The sequence below is a fragment of the Fistularia commersonii genome, chromosome 11, assembly GCF_037954325.1.
Source record: "Fistularia commersonii isolate RoL2024-O1a breed Wild chromosome 11, RoL_Fcom_v1.0, whole genome shotgun sequence".
In the NCBI taxonomy this organism is placed as follows: Eukaryota; Metazoa; Chordata; class Actinopteri; order Syngnathiformes; family Fistulariidae; genus Fistularia; species Fistularia commersonii.
In genome coordinates, this window is record NC_141294.1 from 6,089,655 (window position 1) to 6,109,018 (window position 19,364).

Genomic DNA, 19,364 nt, shown 5'->3' on the forward strand with positions numbered 1-19,364 from the left:
TATTAGATGATTTAGAACTGTTAAAATTTAAAAAAATAAGTATGTGTATTAATGAGATGTTGTTTTGTATACATATATATGTGATGGCAGACATACAGTATATCGCGCTGATAGAAAATAGTAAGAAAACAGAAATTCCATGTATTTTAGAAAGCCTTCTCAACATTAAGTGATGTGTATGGGTCATTTCCTGAAATCCATTCCCTCCCTCTTAACTCAGAAATTGTTTGGATATAATCAAAAAGGCCAGTCCAATGTATTTTAGTTCATCCCTTATTGGATTTAGAAATGGCATATTGGCGGTTTTGACGTCATCAACACTGAAAACTGTTCTGTTCTCCACATCCCTCTAGCATTGCACCTCATGTCATAAAAGTGCACATTTTATGACCGTCAAAATGGTTATAACACAACCAGATACACACAAAGTAGAACTGTGGTGGCCAGACCCAGCATCTATGGATTTGATCCAATAGGGAGACATTTACTGCACAGCCTCTCTTTTGTCTCGCCTGTCTGCAAGAACAGGCAAGTTGAGTCTGAGGTTTCTCTGCGTTGCTGGTCTTTTATTGCTGGAGAAGATTAAAATGTCCACTCTATCATGCTGCACTTGAAGAAGAGTAGGGCCATTTCATTTGTAATGGCCATTTCAAATACAGGCTTAGGACTAAGGACCATAGAAAAGAAGTTCTGTTATGTCATGCTATCACCATTGTCTCATATTATGACTACACAGTGACATGATTGTCTTTAGAATAATGCACAGGCCTGATGTGTGCCATCTCTCTGGCTCAGCACTGAACTTTTCATAATTTTAGCATTCCTATTTCAAGGTCAGTGGTGACCAAGATAAACCCCACTATCTAATAGATGTGGGTCATGCCTTTGTTCCTTTTCATATGGTTTCAAAGACATGAATCAATGATAAGTTTTGGTGTAATACTGCAATATGAGCTGACTGCAGTACCAGGAACAGTTTGGAAAGAAGAGACTCCCACTCCCACAAACCTATAAAAGAATTGAAGATACATTTGAAATACTACATTGCTTATCAGTCTCAAATGTTTGCACCAAAGGGGACCAGTGAATTCTTTTTTACACATTTGTTGAAGCATCAAACAGCTATCTAGATTTAAATGGCCGATAGGTGATAAATAGCAGGAGAGTAATCTTCACACGTCTTGCAAGAAAAATTACATTCATTTATCAAAGACAATAGCTGGTAGTGGTAAAATTATTAAAGCATACTAACAAAAACCAGGCTAACATGTTGTAGAGCAATAGAGACCTTCGGACAAGTTTACAGAGCCAATAAATATAATGCAAGGTAACTCCTCTTTAAGGCTGCTGTGTAATGTGTTATGACTGGCAAATAGTTTTAGATTAATTTCTTTATACATATGATGCAATACGTAAAGATAGTGAACTGCAATATTGCCCCCAGTATTCCTGTTGAAGATTGTGACTTTGACTCACATGCATCTGCAGAAGAATTAGAATTATTTGTATCATGTTAAAATACCTTTCACAACCTTTCATTTTCCCCCGCCTGGAGGCTTATCTTGTGAAGTTGTATGATATTCACACAAATCATCCAACTGTTTTTGTAGAGACAACAAAGTAGAAGAAATGTAATCTTCCATGACCAGATTATCTTGTTTTATCTCATGTTTAGGATATCTCAAGAACCTCTCCATAACAGATTCCATGCCCTCACACCATGAGTGTTAGATATGAATCTGTGTTACTGCTAAGATTTCATCTCCCTTCTTGTATACTATATTGTCAGTCATAGGGAGGACAGATTTCTAGAGGTCATTGACTTAAGCCAGTTAACACCTCAGATTCATGGCCAAAAACTCAAAATACTCCTGGAAAAACAACAATATGCAGGATAACTGGATGGGATGATTGGATAAGGTGATGATTAAAAAGTGGATTGGGGTCTTGTACTTGTTGATTTTATCCACCATTTTGACAGGTCTGCAGTTACGTTGAGGACAAGATAACAGATGGGCAAAGCCACATGAGACTTCCTGGAACAGTACATTAAGATACCAAGAGTTAAGCACAGTCTTGTCAGGTGGGGCGGTGGAAAAGTACGTGTTCTTACCTGCAGGTCCCAATGTTCAGAAGTGTCATAGTCAGAGAGAGGACAACTCAATCCCTGAATCGGTGTTGACAGACAGTTTCTAGTATCACTGGTCTCACTAAAAGATGTCTTTAAAATATATGTAAGTATCAACCGGACACGACTTCAAGTTGGGCCTTCAAGTAGCTTCTGTTACACTTGTGATGCAAAAAGTAAAAGTGCAACTTACAGGTGTGTGTGCGTGTGTGTGTATAATCCTCCCCTCTGACTGATGTGTGCAAGACACCAAATCATGACGTTATGATGTGTACTTTGGAAATGCGCTTTACTCATAGCGCTTAAAGCTGTTATCGTGTCTTAACACTTCTCTATTGTTTTGCTAGGAAGGTTTTAAACTCCAGCGGCAGTTAACTGGTTAAGTAATGGCGTCTGCCAGTCAAGATGTCAGTGGAAATTAGGCCAATGCTGGCTGCCAAATTTCACCTTTTGCCAGCAGCTTGCGAAATTATCTGTTTGTTGGCTAAAATCAAGCTGGTGAGGAAGTACAATAGCAATCATTTGATATTAAATGCCCTAGGCCTGATCAAGCCCATTTATATTGGATCTAATCACCATGGTGTTATTTGAACCAGGTTTGAACGATTAAAATCAGGCCGGAAAAACACAAACATGTTGTACAAGTATGGGTGCAATTAATCATGCTGTGTTGTGTGTGTGTGTGTGTGTGTGTGTGTGTGTCCAGGGAATGGCATTCACCCTTGAGGAGCGTCTCCAGCTTGGCATCCACGGCCTGCTGCCTCCCTGCTTCATCAGTCAGGACATCCAGCTGCTCAGAGTGCTTAAGAATTATGACATGAAAAGAGACGACCTGGACAGGTGCGGGGTTCTGACATGCAAACACAGATTTATATGCATATGCATATGTACACACACATACGCACACACATACACACACACATATATATGTATATGTGTGTGTGTATATACATATATATATGTATATACACACACATATGTACATATGTATATGTATATACAGACACACATTTGACCATGTTGTAGCAATCTAAATATACTTAAATATTTTCTGTTCCAACTACTCTCCCTTAGGATTCCCTAGCCTCCATGTGAAGTCTTACATCTGGAGAACTTCATAACTTGCATGTATTTTTCTGAGCATACCTCTGCATCATATCCAGCCCCGAGAGCTTAATCTATCTGTCTCTTCGATGTTTTCTTGATGTTTTATATAAATTCCACAGCAACCAAAATATAATTTCGGGCTCTTCCACATGCTTGATTTGTGATTTTTAGCTGTTAATTTAACCAAAGCCTAATTATGAGCTTTTCAGTGCATTTCAGTTATTATGATGTTATTTTTCACTGGAATGCCCTCCTTTTCCTGTCACCACATCTCAGTCAACTATTTTATCAACTGCCATTTCCAGTGTCAAGTAAGAGTGTGAGAGAAACGTGAACACCCCTCAGTTACACCTACTTTTCAACCATAGCAACTGTCAGGTATCAACATCTAAAAACATTCATTATGAGCCTGTCTCATGCTCTATCAATGTCATCAACAATCTGCCTCTGAGCCTTGAATGCATTCCAGCTTTAGCATTTCTCCCATGGATTAGGGGTCACTATTTGCCAGTCATTGCTCAAGCATGCTGTGTTTACTTACAGTCTGCTCCCCAACCCTGGATCCATCTTTGGTATTTAGTTCAGAATGGTGCCTTTTTTTTCATTTGGTTTTGTTTTTATGGCCTCAAACTTTCCTTTTTTCACTCTCTTTTATTAGCTACTTTAACTCATATTTTTTATATTTAGAAACCTTTTAAAATATTTGGCCATTATTAATTAATTATTATTTATCTTAATACAAAAACAAACCTTTTCTGCAGTGTTTTTTTTGTCTTAACTGAGGTGATTGAATTCCTCAAGTAGCTATTGTGACTCTGTCATCAACATAGACAGCTAATGATCAGTTGCTTTACCAGTGGTGTCACAGCTGAGGTCAAACGTTACTTGTTACTTTTTGCTTTGAGAGAGAGGCACAACCACGCTACTGCTTTGGACAGGAAGTGTCCACAATTATAAATATGGCTGTGACCATTCCTTTTAAAACTATGAACAGAGGCGAATACAACAGGTAATATGTTTTGATTTAATGTGAGTTTAGGATTTCATTAAGATTGAGTCTGATAAGTCAGTTCAGTTTATTTGGTGGCAATGGTGGTCCTATAAACTATATTTTGACTCAATGTCCTTCTCTACTGTCATGTATTAAACTCAGTTTTATGAGAGTTATTTTATGAGAAGTTTTACGGAGCGATTTAACAAGAATAGTGATCCCACAAGCACATTCACTCTTAATGCACCCATGTTTTGCCTGGGTTGACTTGGTAGCAGGTATGCTACCTCTTGCTGTTTTTCCCCGAATAACCCCAAGGCTTATTGGCAAATTGCATAAGTAACAAGGAAGGGAACTAAAACATTTGCAAACAATATATTACTTAATTGTCTTAAACTTGAATGATCAGTGGAAGTAAATATCACTAATTTAGGAAAAGTGTGAAAGGATAGCTGATACACTTCCTATTACAATTGAGCATCAAACAATTAAGATGTGTTTGAAACCTTTTTCGAATTTACAGTTCAAGTTTACCAAAGTTGAATGTTGTAAAAGTAGGATTCATTCAGTACTGCATGCAGAAAGCTCTCCCATGATATATTACATGTGGCAGAAGCTAATTTGATTCCCCAATATGAAAACATTTCTCAAGAGAAACTGTCACCACCATGATTTGTACAGCTGTAACAGTCTAACATATAGCATTGAGGGCCTTCATGGTTTTTATCCCTGCATCAAGAGGCACCTTGTGCTCTCTTGCCTTATGGAAACTTCTTTGATTAGGGATAGCCCTTTCTGACATGTTCCGCTTCATTTGGATCAGAGGCAGAACTAAGTGCTTGTGTGGGCTATTTAACTGCTGAGGTTTATGATGCATACTTTTTCCATCTATTTGGAAAAAGCTGAATCATTGTTTACAATTTGTTTTTGTACACCAACTTCTTTTCCCACAGTTCTTTTTCTTCTCCTCCTTGTGGTCGCCTCCTTCAGGGGTCACCAGAGTGAATCATCTTCCTTCATCTAACCCTACTCTCTGTATCCTCTTCTCTCACACCAACTAACATCAGGTCCTCTTTCACTCCATCCACAGATCTCCTCTTTAGTCTTCCTCTAGGCCTCCTGCATGGCAGTTCCCAACCATAACATCCCTCTACCAATATATTAAATATCCCTTAGCTGCACTTGTACAATCCGTATCAGTTTGGCCTCTGATTTTATCTCCAAACCATCTTACTTGTGCTTGATGCGCCCTTATGGACTCATTCCTGATTCTATCGATCCTCCCCAGTCCCTAGAGATCCTCAACATTTTCATCTTTGCTGCCTCCAGCTCTGCTTCCTGTCTTTTCCCTTCAATTATGTAAAGTTTCTTTTTTCTTTCCCCTGAGCTTGCTTAAATTTGGCTGATCATTCCTCTCTCTACTCTTTGACACATTGCCCTCCAAGTGTTTCCATTCAGGTCCTCCAATCTTGTTTGTTACTTATCAGTCACAAAGACAAATTACAACATCTGAGTTCAATATAGATCTCCCAAGCCTAGGGGATAATGTCTCTGAAGATGGTAAATATTAACACATTGCTTCTCTTTCTCCATACTCTTCTCTGTCATTCCTAGATATGTGTTTTTGATGGGACTCCAGGACTCTAATGAGAAGCTTTTCTACCGTGTGCTCAAGTCAGACATTGAAAGGTTTATGCCCATCATTTACACTCCAACTGTGGGACTGGCTTGCCAGCAATATGGCCTGATATTTAGCAGACCAAGGTGAGATCCACACTTCCACATTTTCTTCTTCCATTCTGTAACCTAGTCAAACAAATATTTGCACTAGGATTGTGTAGGCAAATTTTTCCCCTCTGTGAACAGGGTCCAGGTTACTGCATCTTGAATCAGCATTTTTTTACTTCTATTTCTGTGTATTTTGGCCCAAATAAAATACTAAAATTGAGTTTCATATCATGGGTTGAAAAATATGTCAGGATAAGTCTGATATCCGGATATGCTAATCTACTTTTCAAATGTGTACAACACCTTTTAGGTGTATTTTCAGGTAAGTACACATGTTCAATGAATTGTGGGAATATATAATAGGAAAATCATCTATAAATGTATCACTGTCTTTATGAAATTGCATTAATAAACACATTAAAGAACATGTTAATGCATTCTTCTATTTGCAAATGTGTTCTTGTATTTTCAGAATGTGTTTGTGCAGGTATGTCTGAAAATGTGTTAAAAAAAGAAAAAAGGAAAAAAAAAGTCTGAATGTTTTATTACCTGTTATATTTCTTTAAGTACTGACACTTGTGTTTGGACATATATATATATAAGCTTATATGAGATAATAAAGGCTGAAAGAATTTTACTCACAAGACATGAAATTATGAAAAAAAGACAATTTATCAGTTACAACTCAGAAAGGCTTCAGAGTTGGTTATTTTCTCAGGTTTTGGTGTGCTTTGGCAGGCGCAAATAAACAGCCATATGATCTTGCCATCTGATTCAGGTCAGGTTACATTTCATGGCAGTTAACGTTCACCTTCAACTTCTACAGCAGTAACTTAGGATAAATCAAAGAATCAGCCCCATCAACACAGCAGCTTGCGTTTGTATTTTATACAGTCAGAGCAGTGTAGAGGGACTCACCTCTATCATCTTTAGAAAAACATATTGCCCCCTATCACCAACCATAGATTCACTTGATTTGTTATTCGATCACTTGTCTAAATTTCGGGTCTCTTTCAAATCTATTTATGCATGCATCACGCGTGATTTTCTGAATACAAGTGAATTCACAGTTCAAGTTTGTGAACTTCAGTATGCATATCCATCTTTTTATTTAAAAGTGTTAGAGTTGAAATACACTCCTATATACTGAGATACAATCACACAGTTTTCCATACACTTATAAATGATATTTTGACAAAAAATGTGCATGTTAGAACAAATTCTAGATACTGAAATTGTAGCGGGCCTTATGCTGGTCTGAGGCATTACAAAAATAAGGGATTCTTTATGCACATGTCTGCCATGTCGGAATGCATGTTTGATGCAAAGATCTGAAACAGATTTTTAGGCTGTGATAGAAGCATGGCTGAAGGCAAATTTCAGTGAGTTGTTGAAATCAGTTTGGGGTTCACCTTGAGTGAATCTGGCTATGATCCGAGAAGAAATAGCTTCATTGGTTTCCTGTAGTACACTAACGTAACGTAAACACACTTTGCCCCACTCTCTCACACATCTGTTAGTATCTGTTTTCCCTCAAATAGGTTCAGTAGGTCCAAATCTCTCTCAGTCTGGCACCAACAGAAAGCAGTTACTAATAGATAGATGCTAATTGATAGACACGGATATAAAACAGACAGAGCTTTCATCATGGGTGCTGCATTCAGGGCCATTCTCCGTTTTACTTGGCACAGTCTCCTTGTCTCCACATCAACTACCTTACTTAGGTGATTTTTAAGTTTTGTGTTTACATTTACCTTGGATGAAAAACATTAACCTTGTCATCTGCCCTTCAAAGTCTCTTAAGTTTGCCAACTGACATTGATGTGGTATTGAATAGCTCCTTTGAGAATTAATTGGACTACCACTCCTGTATTCCAATTGCTAACAAGATGTAATAAAATGCTCAAATTTCCCACAAAATATTTTGCTTTTAAGCTTTTTTTAAAGTACATTTGAACTTATATGTCCTTATTTTAGTATTATTTTGTATCATTTTAGAGTCTGAGTACTGATATACCCACCAAACTGAATTCACACGCATTCTTCCAAACCCACAGTAGACATAGAATAGAAATGGTACATATTCATATCATCAACTGTAACTGTGATTCTACAAGACAATTGGTAGTGAGCAATTCTTTTCATGATGCATGAAGAAAAACAAAAAACTTTAAAGCTATCTTTTTTGGCTTTTTGTGCGCAGGGTATAGAAGGGCATTATAGCCAGTAAAGTGCTTTACAGTGGTAAAATAGAAGACGACTCCAAAACATTGACGCAGTGCATTGATGTGGATTGGCTTGGCTGGTGATGCAGCATCGGCATGCCTCTGTGTTTCCATATAATGGTGCCCCAGTCATTCCAGCCATTTGTTGTCTCTCTACTTAAGTTTAAGTCTGTATGTTTTTTTTATTAACACCCAGAATTGCATTAAATGACCCAGGTAGCATAGTTAAGACTGTCCCCCAGCTGTCTCTTGGTGGAGTTCTATGCTGATCTGCCCCATTCATCATGTTCAACACACAGGGTGTGGCTTATGCTATGAGCACATCAGCTGTGAGCCATTTTTTTTAAATTACAGTTGATTCATTAATATAACTTTTGTTTTGCAAATACTCAACAGACTTGAAGTAATCATTGCCAGTTAAGAGGTTTGCTGATTATTTCCCCAAAAAGTGTTTCTCTTCTGGTCATCAGTGGTAATACTCAACTTATTGATGGCTTATTTCCATTTGCATGGGCCTTGCATATGATGAGCTGTGAAACCCCGGCCGTCCTCATTATCTCCAAATAGCTTTGGTGTAAGTGCTTGCATTGGCAGCACTTGAAATAGTTTGAAACCAAAGCTTTCCCATGCACATAACTTTTTTACTCAGCGGCTCCCTTTTTCTCCATTCCTGTGCAACTATGTGGGAAAAATTCATTGCATGCTTCAGTTCCTCTCATATGAAGCTAGAAAAAAAGAGTCATTCTATACAGTCTTTCAATCTCACAGCAGAGTGGATCAGGACCTTCTCCCGTGGTCCAGAGTTTTGTTAGATGAGCCTCAGTGACCCTCAGTGGGTCATCTAGCAGATGACCAGAGGTTTTACGTTCTTCTATGTCTGCTGAAGAATAAACTCTGCTGCTGAGTTTTAACTATTTTATTCCAGCAGATTAAGATCAACTTGATCCTGCGAAACATTTCAACATCATCCAGTCAGATAACCACAATTTTACAGCTTTGTATGGTCTTGAGACAATTTCTTGGAACCATGAATTCAAATATATCCATTTGTACCATTTAGAAATTTTCCGCTTTTGTTACTGCGAATAATACAGATTTTGACGTTCTAATTTGAAATTTGGAGTTGCATTTGCCCTTTTTGGCTTACATAAATAGGGCAGTTTCACAGGTTTCCTCATGAATCCATTCAAAGTATTCCTGATTGACCAACCTTTAATTTATAAATGTTCCTACAACTATACTTGGTAATTTAGTGACAATCACATTCCTGAATGGTTATTGAGCCTTTAAGCACTTGATAACTGGAATTATAGATCAAAATACTACTTTTCCTCTCAGTCGTACTTAAAATGATCTTCAAAGAAACACTCATACCTCACGTTTCTATTTGATATTACTGAAGTGTGAAGTATTGTTTTTTTGTGTCTGAATCCAACACACTGAGCATTTTACTCACAGGCCTCCTCCAGAAAGCCAAGTAATGGATTACTGATACCTTTGTACGTGTGTGTGCATGCGTGTCCTCTTGCCAGACCACCATAGCAGCAGATTAGGCCTCTAATCACTGGCTCTCAGGTATAAAGACTTTCTGTGTGGAAGCTGCAGCCTCTCCTTGTCCTGCCTGACTTTTCCAGTTAATCTTCCTCATGGAGACTAAACACTCCGACACGAAGCTCTCCACCAAAGGCTGAAGGTCAAGCGCCATTATGTGTCAAAACATGGCTGCTCCACTGATCTTTAGACAGAAGGAGTGCCAGAGAAAGGAACACATTCATATCATCAGAAGATTAGTGAGGTAGATTACTTTTATTGGTTTATAAGTTCAAGAGCGGAAACAGACTTCAGAAGAGTTTTCTTTGCACTAAGTTTGTTTCTGTTTATATTACAAATGCGGGTTGTGTTCTGCTCGAGAGCGATAAGTTCCCAATTGTTTTAGGTGATTGTGTTTTGCAGCAGGAAGATTGTCCCATGAATGGCATGAAACTGGTTAAGTTTACTTCAGTCATGTCTAATGCCTATAATATATCTGCTATCTGCATTGCTAAATAAACTATTATTACCTTCTGAAGTGACTCTGGCTGTTCATGAACTCTATGGGTTAGTGACATGCCCACTTCATCTTACTAATGGAGATAAATGAACATTGGTAGCCCATTAGTGGATTCCTAGACAAGGTCAAAGGTCAAGAACTCTCGCTATCACTGCTGTCTTTCAGAAACTAGAAAGTTGGGATTTTTTTCCCTTTAGAAACTATTTGGGTAGAGACTACATACTATGAGCTAAAATGTCCTGTAAATCAAAATGTAGCTCTTTCATGACTGACCATGAAATGAAGGTTAATGTTGGCAATGTCAAATTATTCTTGCAGATCTCTGTCAATGCAGGAAACAAGCTGCACATCAAGACAAGACCTGGGTAATATCATTGGCATATGCTTGTCAGATGCAGCTTTTATGCTGTATGTTTGGCATCTTGCATTTTGATCAAGACATATTCCATAGCTTCAATTGAAACTTAGACTAGGGAGACCTCTCACCCAAGAACACCTGTTTGAACTTTATATGACCCACAGTGCTTGGGAGCATTTCTGATGTGAAAAGCTGTAGGTTTCATGTAACATGCCCCCCAAATTTAATTTTTTTCACTCCGTCTCCCAGAAGCAACCATAGCGTAACAGTAAATGTATTAAGGTTAGGTCAGCCGAAAAAAAAAAAATTGGCCTCATCTCATCTCATACAGAGTGGCTGGTCAGAAAGAGAGGCCGTAGGCCTGCAGCCTAAATGAGGTATTTCACAAAGGCAAATTTTAAGTGAAAACAAATTAAAACAATAGAGAAGGCAAGCACCAGATGCAGTGTTACATGACCTGTGTTTGAAGAGGGACACTGATATTTCAGGCTACTTGATTTTATCAATAGTTTTGTAAAACCGAAGTTAAATTATAAAAACAGGCAAACCAAGAGCAGTAAAAGTTATCTTCGCATAGAAGGACAGTGAATACACACGGGAATCAAGTTTAAGCTGTAACTTGAAAAACACAAGCTGAACTTTATTGCAAGGTCACCAGAGGAACAACAGTTTGTTTTTTTAATGGCACAGACTTATAAATGCACATGGAATAAATAAAATAACAGTTTTGTATTATTTTTACAGCTTATCAGTTTGAAATGTTGCAGGGAGATATAAGTACATGAAGAAGCAGCCAAAATGAGCTGTTAAGAAGTGTTTCAGGCCATAAGCTGGATAACCTCTAAGATACAAAAAAAATACCTAATAAGAGCAAAACCCTTCTGGCCGTTACAGCTTTTTCAACACATTATGTTTGTGGAGTAAAGAAAGTAACATTTTTCTCTCACTGAAACAAGAAATCATCAGCAAATCATACAGAAATGAAGTAAGGATTGTGACGTTTGGGTCAGTTAATGTTTAAACACCCAAATGTTCGTAAGGATTATGAATACATTGCGGCTGGACAAAATATTGCTACTTCGTTCCTGTTATGGGACTTTGGTTGTGACATTTTTAAACATGACATTTGTAATTGGAAACGGAAAATGAAGGGCAAATGTTGAAAAAAAACAAAATAGTGTTGACTCACAGTCGGAAATTTGAAAGCTGTGGTTGGCAAATGGCAATCAAGCGATGACTCTCAACCTTCTACCATGCCAAAGGCTGGTTATTCCCCTCATTCTCACCATACTCAGACTTGCTGGTTGAGTGAAGTTGTCATCTGATTTGCTCATTTTCTCATGTCACTGACGTCTGCTGTGGGCTGCACACAATTTGAAAGCAATACTCTACTTCGTTGCTCTAAAATAAACCCAAAGGTGTCTCAGCAGCATGAGGCAAAAAATTTATTCCGCACATGTCCCTTGAGTCAGTCATAAATTCCAGTCCCCTTTTTAATGACTATAATATAATCAAGAGGAAAAAAGAAATTATACAGTAATTTAGAAAAGAAGTTAAGCACATAAAATATAATCCAGTGTAGCTTCAAAGGAAAGATGATTTGTACATCAGAAGCAGTAAAGCTGCCACAACTTCCTTTGTAATAATAGTCTAAACCAGCAAGAGTGAAACTTGAAATTCTATAATGGTACAATGGAAATGGAGGAGGTTGGCGAGTTAAATTCATTGCAGTCTGAAATAATCTACGATTGACCACTTCCACTACTTCCTTCCCAGAGGCAATGATGTCTCAATAATATTATCTTTTTCCCTCTGCTGCTTGACAAGGGCCCCATAAATCTACAGAGGAATCCCAAATTGAAATGAAGGGCCATTTCTTTATTTCCCCTGTCAGGGTTGAAATGCATGTCCATTGCCTGGGTGCTAACACAGATGTTTGAGGTGGCAAAAGGGTTTCCTCCCACCACAGCGGAGCTGTTTCATGCTGCTGAGTTACTCCAGTCTCATTCCTGTGTGACTTGTAATATCCAGATGGATGAAATATGGATACATGCAGTGCATTTGGGGGGGGTAGGATCTTGGCTGTGTGTTTGTATATATACAAGGCCATAGTCTGCATAATACACACACACACATACATACAGACAAATACACATTGCATAATTAATTGAGTCAATACTTGGTGTGTCAAATATGTGTGTGTGTTTGTGAGTGTATACCGGTACTCTAAATGGCGAAAGGAAATATCAGTTTATGTATGTGGTGGGCTGTTACTCGTTCTAAGAACATCGTACATTGCAAGTAGCATGTCTCATACCTCATATAGACAGATTAGTGTGCATTGACATGTCTGACACAAAACACATCACACTGCGTTTGTAGGGAAACATGCCTCAATATTTTTGTTCTCTAAATCCAATATTCCAAAATGGAAATTCTAGAGGGGCGGCACGATGGCACAGTGTATAGTGCTTCGTCCTCACTGCACGAATGACTGGTTTGGTTCCAACAAGGGGACCTTTCTGTGTAGAGTTTGCATGTTCTCCCTGTGTCTGCGTGGGTTTCCTCCGGGGCTCTCCCACAGTCCAAAAACATGCACCAGGCTAATTGGAAAAAAATGGGGAAAATTGCCCTGAATGAGTGAGTGAGTGGTTGTCTGTCTATATATGTGGCCCCGCGAGTGACTGGCGACCAGTCCAGGGTGTACCTCGCCTCTCGCCCGATGACAGCTGGGAAAGGCTCAAGCATCCCCCACGATTCTGAGTGCAGGATAAGCAGCAGACGATGGATGGAAATTCTTGAGCAAAATTTCCCCAAACACAATCCAACCATTCTTGGCACCATGTCTTCTTCAATTCGTTGTTCTCTTCGTATTTAAAATTGGGTGTGAAGTTTAAACCAAAGCGCAATAATGAAAATGTTTAGAAAAATGTAAAAAAAAAAAAAAAAAAAAATCAGTTTCATCATATTCAAACTGATGCCACCATAAGGTTACAGTGATAGCATACAGGAACTGTTCGAGCTTTATTGATTAGTGAAGATGCAGGAGCTTGACAGTTTTTGGTCATCGAGCCCAACTGTCTGCATGATTCACTTGGATGCTTATTTTTCCAGGTGTGGAAGTCATGCTCAGTTTCAGATCCAACCTTCTCTCTGTGTTGCCTGGGATTAATAACAATGTGATGAAGCAAAATAAGGATGGGGAGACCACACAAATTACATTTATAGAATATGTTAAACTATTGTAACCACAAGTAATTAGGAAGAGAGCATTGTCTCCTTGTTATATGCATACTTGTGTGTCTTTAGTTAAGATTTTACTTTAACGATCGAGTTAGATATCTAAAGATAGCTGAATGACAACAATTATTTTCTTGTGAAAATATAGCTTGACAAAGTTTTAATGCTTGTTCCCCTTGTAACTCTTCCTCTTCGTGATAAATTAGAACATTTTTGCCTGACATTAAGAATGACTAAGAAAGGAGGGGAATATCAGTGCACAGTGCAGATGTTTTTTGTCAATCTGCTGATGCTGAGTTCAGCATTGCTGCAGCTTTTAACCTTCATCTATGAAAAGTTTTTAGCTTCACAATTCCACTGGAATGTATTGAATTGAAATTTCAGTAAAGGCAGTTTTCACATGTTACGTTTGGCAAGAAAGGAAATTAACGCAACTCCCAAACTGTCAAAATGCTCTTAACCATGACTCCAAAGTTTCCCTTTCCTACCCCATATGTTTATTGGGGCATTTTGCAGCTCAAAAGAAGACGTTAAACATTATAAAAGCCCTTGAATCAGTATGTAGGCGTGATGTTTTTACAGTTTTATCTAGCCTTGAAGCCTAGTCCACCCCAGATGTTTTATGAACTGGGTCTGCAAAGATTGACTTTTTGGTGCTGATAAGAACTGAATCAACAGATACACAGACTCAATAGTCATATTTCCCTTACATATGTAAAGCCATGTGACAGAAATGTTTGCCAGTTTAACCCCCCACCCCCACCCCTGTTAATGGATTTGCAAAGAAACCCCTAAAAGCTCATTTGTCTTTATTTTGACAGCTTCATCCGTTCACAGCAAAGCACATATGCATACATTGTCATACATTTGGCTTGATTTTTTAACCTATACATGTGCATATATCCAGCTACACGTCGAACCAGTCAAAGTAAAAGTGCTTGAATCCAGCCAAACATTTCCAAACTGTAAACACGTCATTTTTGCTATAATCTATACATATCAAGTGTTGTTTTGTTAGGGTCATATCAAAGAATAGATGCAAATATTACAATGGCACAATAACAGTTAGAGATTCATTTGGCAAAAAGTGTTGTGCTCCTATTAGGTGAGATTTTAAAACCATATACCTAATATTACTGGTGGTTCACTGACAATTACTATTCTAACATAATCAGATAAGATTTGTTTAAATCCTTTTATTTAAAGCCTTTAAAACCTTAAACAACCTTAAAAAAACTCACTCTCTTACTGTAAATTGTAATAATTTAAACTGTAATAATTTACATTCCCCCTTTTTCTCTTATTTTTTACTGTTTAAACAATTTTTCCACTATTATTTAATATTGTTATATTTTTCTTGTAACTCTGGCACAACAATTTCCTTCGGGATAAATTATTCTTATTATTATTCTTATTCTTATTTGATTATAAGATTCCCATGTTAACTCAATTGTCCTCATCTCAAATGTTTTGATGGAAGACCTGCTGTACTGCTAGATGACCATTACTCCATGATATCAGACAAACAAAAAATGTAGAATTAGGCAGAGGTGTAGGCAGGGGCAGTTGGGAGTTGTAGGGGTTGGCCCTTCATAATGAGACTTAACACCAACCCTGGCATGCTGGGCCACTTTGATTTAAATTTCAACATTACTGGTTTTGTGAAATGTCATCATAAGTATATCATCTGATTTAGTGGCAGCAGGAAGAGTACCTTGAGAGTATTAGGACTCTGAGTACATTACTGTCTTCAGCAAATTCTCAATGAGCCTCTCAATCAAATTCTATATTCACCAAACATTTATGGTGAGTGATGGATACATTTCGAAGATCCCAATGGTGTCATGTAATTAAAATGAACATTGATCTCCATACATTTATTTTACGGTCTATATGTGTGGTAAAATCGTATCAGTTGAATTTCTCATCAAGCGGTGCGTATAAGTCAAAATAAATCCCTGTTAAAGCTGTGAAGCTCTCGATCCATTTCTCCATCTGTTTCAGAGTTGGCTATGGCTCTCCTGCCACCACTGGAGACATCCCTGAAATGAAATACGCATTTTTAAGTGAATGTGAAAATGAGCTATAAATCACTGTAATACTGTCTGTGCTGAGAATATCCCTTTAACCTGTCATTCACGTCTCGGCTGAAAAGCAGCTTCTATCCAGGAGCTGTAAAAGCAATCTCTCCCCAAAACCCTCGCCCCCTTGCAAGCTACCACACCTCACCCCCCGGCAGAGCACTCACACTCACACTCACACTCACACCTGGATCCCTACCTGTTCAAGCACACACTAACACGATGCCCCCTTGCTGACAACCACTCCATCCTCCACCCCCAGAGAGATAATCTCAGATCCAACTGACAAGCTCACACCCAACACCTCCTTGCACTTAGCTGCACTTTAAACCATAGCCATATTCACATCCCCCTTCATGGCATCCTGCTGCTATTTGTATATACCATATCCATTTGTATATACTATTCATATCGTACTGTATATATCATATCTCTATACTATGCATATAACTTGTGTATTTATAACCCTGTACATACACGGAGATTGGAGCTCTCAATGAAAAATTTCATTGTTCCTACACGATGACAATTAAGAATCTTGAATCTTGATTCAGCGTCAGCAAGACTCAATAAAACCAGTCGGGGGTATTTGAATTCTTGAGGATATACAACTCTGCGTGGTGGGCTAATCTTGACCTCTCTTGCCAACAAAAAGAAGCATTATCAAATCAACAAATATCAATCACTTTGAATCTAACACTTTAAAATGTATACATTGCCATGCCAAAAAGGCTTTAGATGTGAGTGGAAAAAGGCCAGTGAACGGAAACCTGAGCTGCAGGGGCCTGAAACTCATCGAACAACCAGCTGGCTTCATCAATTCTGTGGTTTTGACTCCTTTAGCAGGACCTTTGTGCTGGAGTAGAGAGTCAGCTGCTTTTTTTTTTTCACCCCCCGAAATTATGTAACGCCGGGTGGAAAAAAAAAAAAAAAGAGCTGGACACTCAAATACCTCTCTTTCAGCTGGATGGCTGCTTTTAAATACCAGAACCTTCACACTGTCTGGTTGCTGTTTTCATCTTTTTATGTTTTGCTTCAGCCTGTGACCGAGTGATGAAAGGCTGAGTAAACTGTCCATTTTGTCACCAAAAAAAAATCTAGTTTCACCCCATCTGATCTGGAAAGGCTTCACAAGGGAAGATTAGTTGTTGTGTGGAGGCTCGGTTGATTTAAGTGGGCTGTAGTGGAATGAGGAGGGGGTGGGCAATATGTTTCAGAGGCCAGGGAACAGAACGGCTTCTCCCTTGTGTAAAAAGAGAGGGTGATTCAGGCGATGTGCTGAACACTTATAAAGTGACCAAATAACGTCAAAGTGTGAGCGTGCCATGGAGGGTGGGAGGCAGAAGAAGACTGCATTGTCTTTGGAGGGATGAATGGTGAGAGGGTGTGAAGGGGAAAGGAAAAAAAACAGAGTGGAAAGAGAATTCCGGCAAGTCCCATTTCATTTTGAAGTGATGAGCAGTCTATTTTGCGCAAAGATTACTGGGTACAGTTCCTCCACATAATGCCTCTCACACAGAAAACATAGCACTCCCACCTACAAAAACATTTTTCAATTTCATCACATAGATATGTGAATTATGAGCTGGGTAATAGTGTTTCTTAACATTTTACCAAATCATTCACCCACTCACTGGCCTGCTTTCTTGTTGCTATTTCTTTTTCTTTTTGTGTTTACAGTGCGCCTTTTTCCTTTTCCCTAAGCTCCATCACATATTTTCTTTTAAGCTCATCGTTTCCATTGCGAATAATTATTTTTAAACCAGTCGGTTTGCGTCAACTCAGACCATGGCATGAGCATGGTTATTGTTAATATGATTCAATCTTCCTTTTCTCTCTGTTGCTTTAGTAAACTGCTTGGCAACTGATACCCAGGCAGCAAAAGTAGTTTATACGAGAGGACTATAGCTTCACACTGCTCATAGCTTTTACGTCATGACACATAGAAGGTGACAACTGGACTCGGTTATTGGTCTGACCTTTTCAAGGAGCCAGTTAATTTACAACATGTCTGGCCTTCCCTGAGCCACTGACTCTGCAAATGACAAAACTATGGTTTCCAAATAAATCAGATTTGTGTGAGTGTTGTCATATTTCCTTCAAAATCCATCAATATATAAAGTAATACTCAAGAAAGGATGCAAGATCAGTAAATCCTGCACCATTTTTCTCCAGCTTGTGGTCAAATACCACATCCACTCACAGGAATAACTGTGATGTGTGTTCATGTGTTGGCTGGCCCACTTCACGCTGCAAAGGATGTCATTCTGTAGGAAGAGTAACAGGCTCTGAAACGTGCACGCATGTTGTCAGAGACCAATGTATTTATATTGTATCGAGACGGACAACTGAGCCATTGACTGTCAAAACAAACAGCAAGTTTGAGACAAAACTGCCCCACTGTTTATCCTCATATTACGCTAAGACTAAATGTTTTATTTACCTTGACAGAGATTTATCTAGAGTGTGTAGTCATAGACCACATTATTGCAAAGATTCAAATCTAATCTTGCAATTGTCTGTAATCCCAGACAACATAAATATTTAAGTATCATAGCTCAATTTGAACTCAATTTGAAATTTGAAGTCTTTTAGAGTTCACTTAAAGGAGTCAACATTGCACTGCTTGATTATTGTAGCGTATTGAATTTGTAATTGAGATTTCTATTTAGATTTTGTTTCTAAATAAGAAACTTGAACTTCAAATTCACCAAAGCTTAACTTAATCCATGTTTATTCTGGTTTTTAAAGGCCAGAAGAACATGTTTATTGGTCATTAATTGTGTTTATTTCAATGTTTTTAACTTGAAGTGAAATCAAAATGATAGTATATCAAATCATTTTCAATTATAATATATCAGTAATTTGTGGCAACTGCCTGTTTTGTTTCCGTGACAACAAGTTGGATTTCCCCGGCTTAATAAAAGATTAATTCCACCTTCCTAGCAAGAGCTGGCCTGGCATCAGGAACTGGTTTGTTAATTTTGAAATAATATACTTCTTTGGACCTTACTTTTGATAGCCATCGGTTTTGAGGAGTGATTTTTTCTCCATTGTGTCTTGTATCCTGGAAATCTCTCTGCTCTTTATACCATATGTTTTATTATTTGCAAAAAAACGCAGTTCATGTCCATGTCCCACAGTCCATGTTTGCAGTATAGTTCTGTGCAGGCACATAACTTTTTTGGCCAAATCTGTCACTGGTAATTGACTGTGTGCAGAACAAGCGTAACCGTTCAGTGAGACAGGTCTTGGATCAAGTGTGTAATAGATCTCAGTGTATGAGCGACTGTTGTTGTACAATCATCCCACTGCTTTGAATTCAAACCTACCTGCTCCCCTAAACAGAGTCAAGCTGTACAAATCTTTGGGCCCAATCATTTCCAACAAATTCCTCGCAAATTTGAAAAAAATAAGTGAAAAAAATGTTTTTTATTTTCTCCTGGGATGTGTACC

General features: G+C 38.3%; 1 protein-coding gene across 1 annotated transcript in view; it reads left to right on the plus strand.

The window, feature by feature from the left end:
* Positions 1-19,364, plus strand: part of me1 (malic enzyme 1, NADP(+)-dependent, cytosolic) — a 71,290-nt gene that overhangs the window by 24,398 nt on the left and 27,528 nt on the right. Inside the window, exons 2-3 of the mRNA XM_086154669.1 lie at positions 2,835-2,968; positions 5,841-5,990. Of these exons, the coding sequence (XP_086010795.1) occupies positions 2,835-2,968; positions 5,841-5,990 (284 nt within the window). The remainder of the gene's footprint in view (positions 1-2,834; positions 2,969-5,840; positions 5,991-19,364) is intronic.